The sequence below is a fragment of the Lucilia cuprina genome, chromosome 6 (assembly GCF_022045245.1).
Source record: "Lucilia cuprina isolate Lc7/37 chromosome 6, ASM2204524v1, whole genome shotgun sequence".
NCBI lineage: Eukaryota > Metazoa > Arthropoda > Insecta > Diptera > Calliphoridae > Lucilia > Lucilia cuprina.
This window is the reverse complement of record NC_060954.1, coordinates 56,334,934-56,336,362: the sequence shown is the minus strand read 5'-3', so window position 1 is coordinate 56,336,362 and position 1,429 is coordinate 56,334,934. Positions and strand designations below refer to the sequence as shown.

General features: G+C 28.9%; 1 protein-coding gene across 1 annotated transcript; it reads left to right on the top strand.

Moving 5' to 3' along the window:
* Positions 1–723: 723 nt before the first annotated feature.
* On the top strand, positions 724–1,317 carry LOC124420771. The gene is made up of 2 exons (XM_046954874.1): positions 724–1,080; positions 1,184–1,317. Exons 1-2 carry the CDS (start codon positions 900–902, stop codon positions 1,315–1,317), a joined length of 315 nt encoding a protein of 104 aa, XP_046810830.1. The 5' UTR covers positions 724–899.
* Positions 1,318–1,429: the final 112 nt, after the last annotated feature.

Genomic DNA, 1,429 nt, shown 5'->3' with positions numbered 1-1,429 from the left:
CTAGACTATAGACTAGACTATAGACTAGACTATAGACTAGACTATAGACTAGACTATAGACTAGACTATAGATTAGACTATAGACTAGACTATAGATTAGACTATAGAATAGACTATAGTATTGACTAGACTATGGACTAAGCTACAGCCTAAACTAAAGATCATAGTATAGACTTAACTTTACTATAGACTAGGAGTACATATATGTATGTATCTGAGGTCAAACGTCTTTGTTAGTAAAATAATTCGGTAATATTTCAATGAAGTTAAAAAAAGTTAATTTTTTAAATATATTTTGACTTTTGTCAAAATATTTGACAATTGAAAAGTTGAAAATCGACTTTTTGAAAAGTAGGAATTCTAAAAGTCGACTTTTTCGATATACATATTTTATGTAGATATTATCATATAACTCTGGTAACACAAAAAGCTTTTTAATTTAATTATAAAAGCTCGCCAGGGAGGGAAATGTCGTTAGTTTTTCAGTTTAATACATTCTATACTGATGCATAGAGAAAGAAAATGTTTATGTTTTAAAAAACCTTAATTATAACTTGTTATAACTGTCCCAAAAATATATAAATTAATTTAAATAGATTTTTTTATTAAAATTCATAACATAATTTGTATTAAAATATAATAACAATTAAGACTTCCACCCCTGAAACTTTTTCACTTCTTTGTTTTTGTTTTGTTTGTTGTCAGTGTGCATCAAATTGTTTTTCTTTATTTTAGTTGACATTTCACAACGATTCGAAGCAACAGTTCGGACAAGGAGCACTGCGCAACAGTTGTTTCTCCAACAATTCATCTTTTGTTTTAATTGCATTTGGAAAAAATTTAATATTTTATTATTGATAATCGTGTATTTAAATTTTAAATAAATCAGATAAAAAAACATGAATCATCTTTGTGGCATACGTTTGTCCACAGTTGGTGTGGTAGTGGGATGGTTCAATTTAATTGGAGCCTTCTTTTCCACTATCCTAATAATTGTGGCCTTCACCCAACTCGATGATGTCGTTAAAATGATAGAAGAACAGATGAATGATCCCGCTAATAAAGAGGGAATTCGTACAAGTATGTTGTTGATTGTTTTTTTGTGATGAAATTCGTAGAAATGTTTTCTTTTGATATGATTTCGTTAATGTGTTGGTATTATTTTCTTATTTGTGCTTTACAGTGGTTATCATTGCATTAAGTGTTTATCTAACCGTATGTTTGGCAAATGTATTTGCTTCGGCTATGCTGATTGTGGGTACTGTAAAAGTAAGTAATATTGGGGGAGGAAATGTGGTGGGAAAACTCAATCTGTAGATACCTCTTTAGATAGATAGATAGATAGATAGATAGATAGATAGATAGATAGATAGATAGATAGATAGATAGATAGATAGATAGATAGATAGATAGATAGATAGATAGATAG

Coding starts and splice junctions, on each gene's coding strand:
- LOC124420771 (XM_046954874.1), top strand. CDS start 900: ATGAATCATCTTTGTGGCATACGTTTGTCCACAGTTGGTGTGGTAGTG. Junction 1,081..1,183: donor TAAAGAGGGAATTCGTACAA/GTATGTTGTTGA, acceptor TGTGCTTTACAG/TGGTTATCATTGCATTAAGT.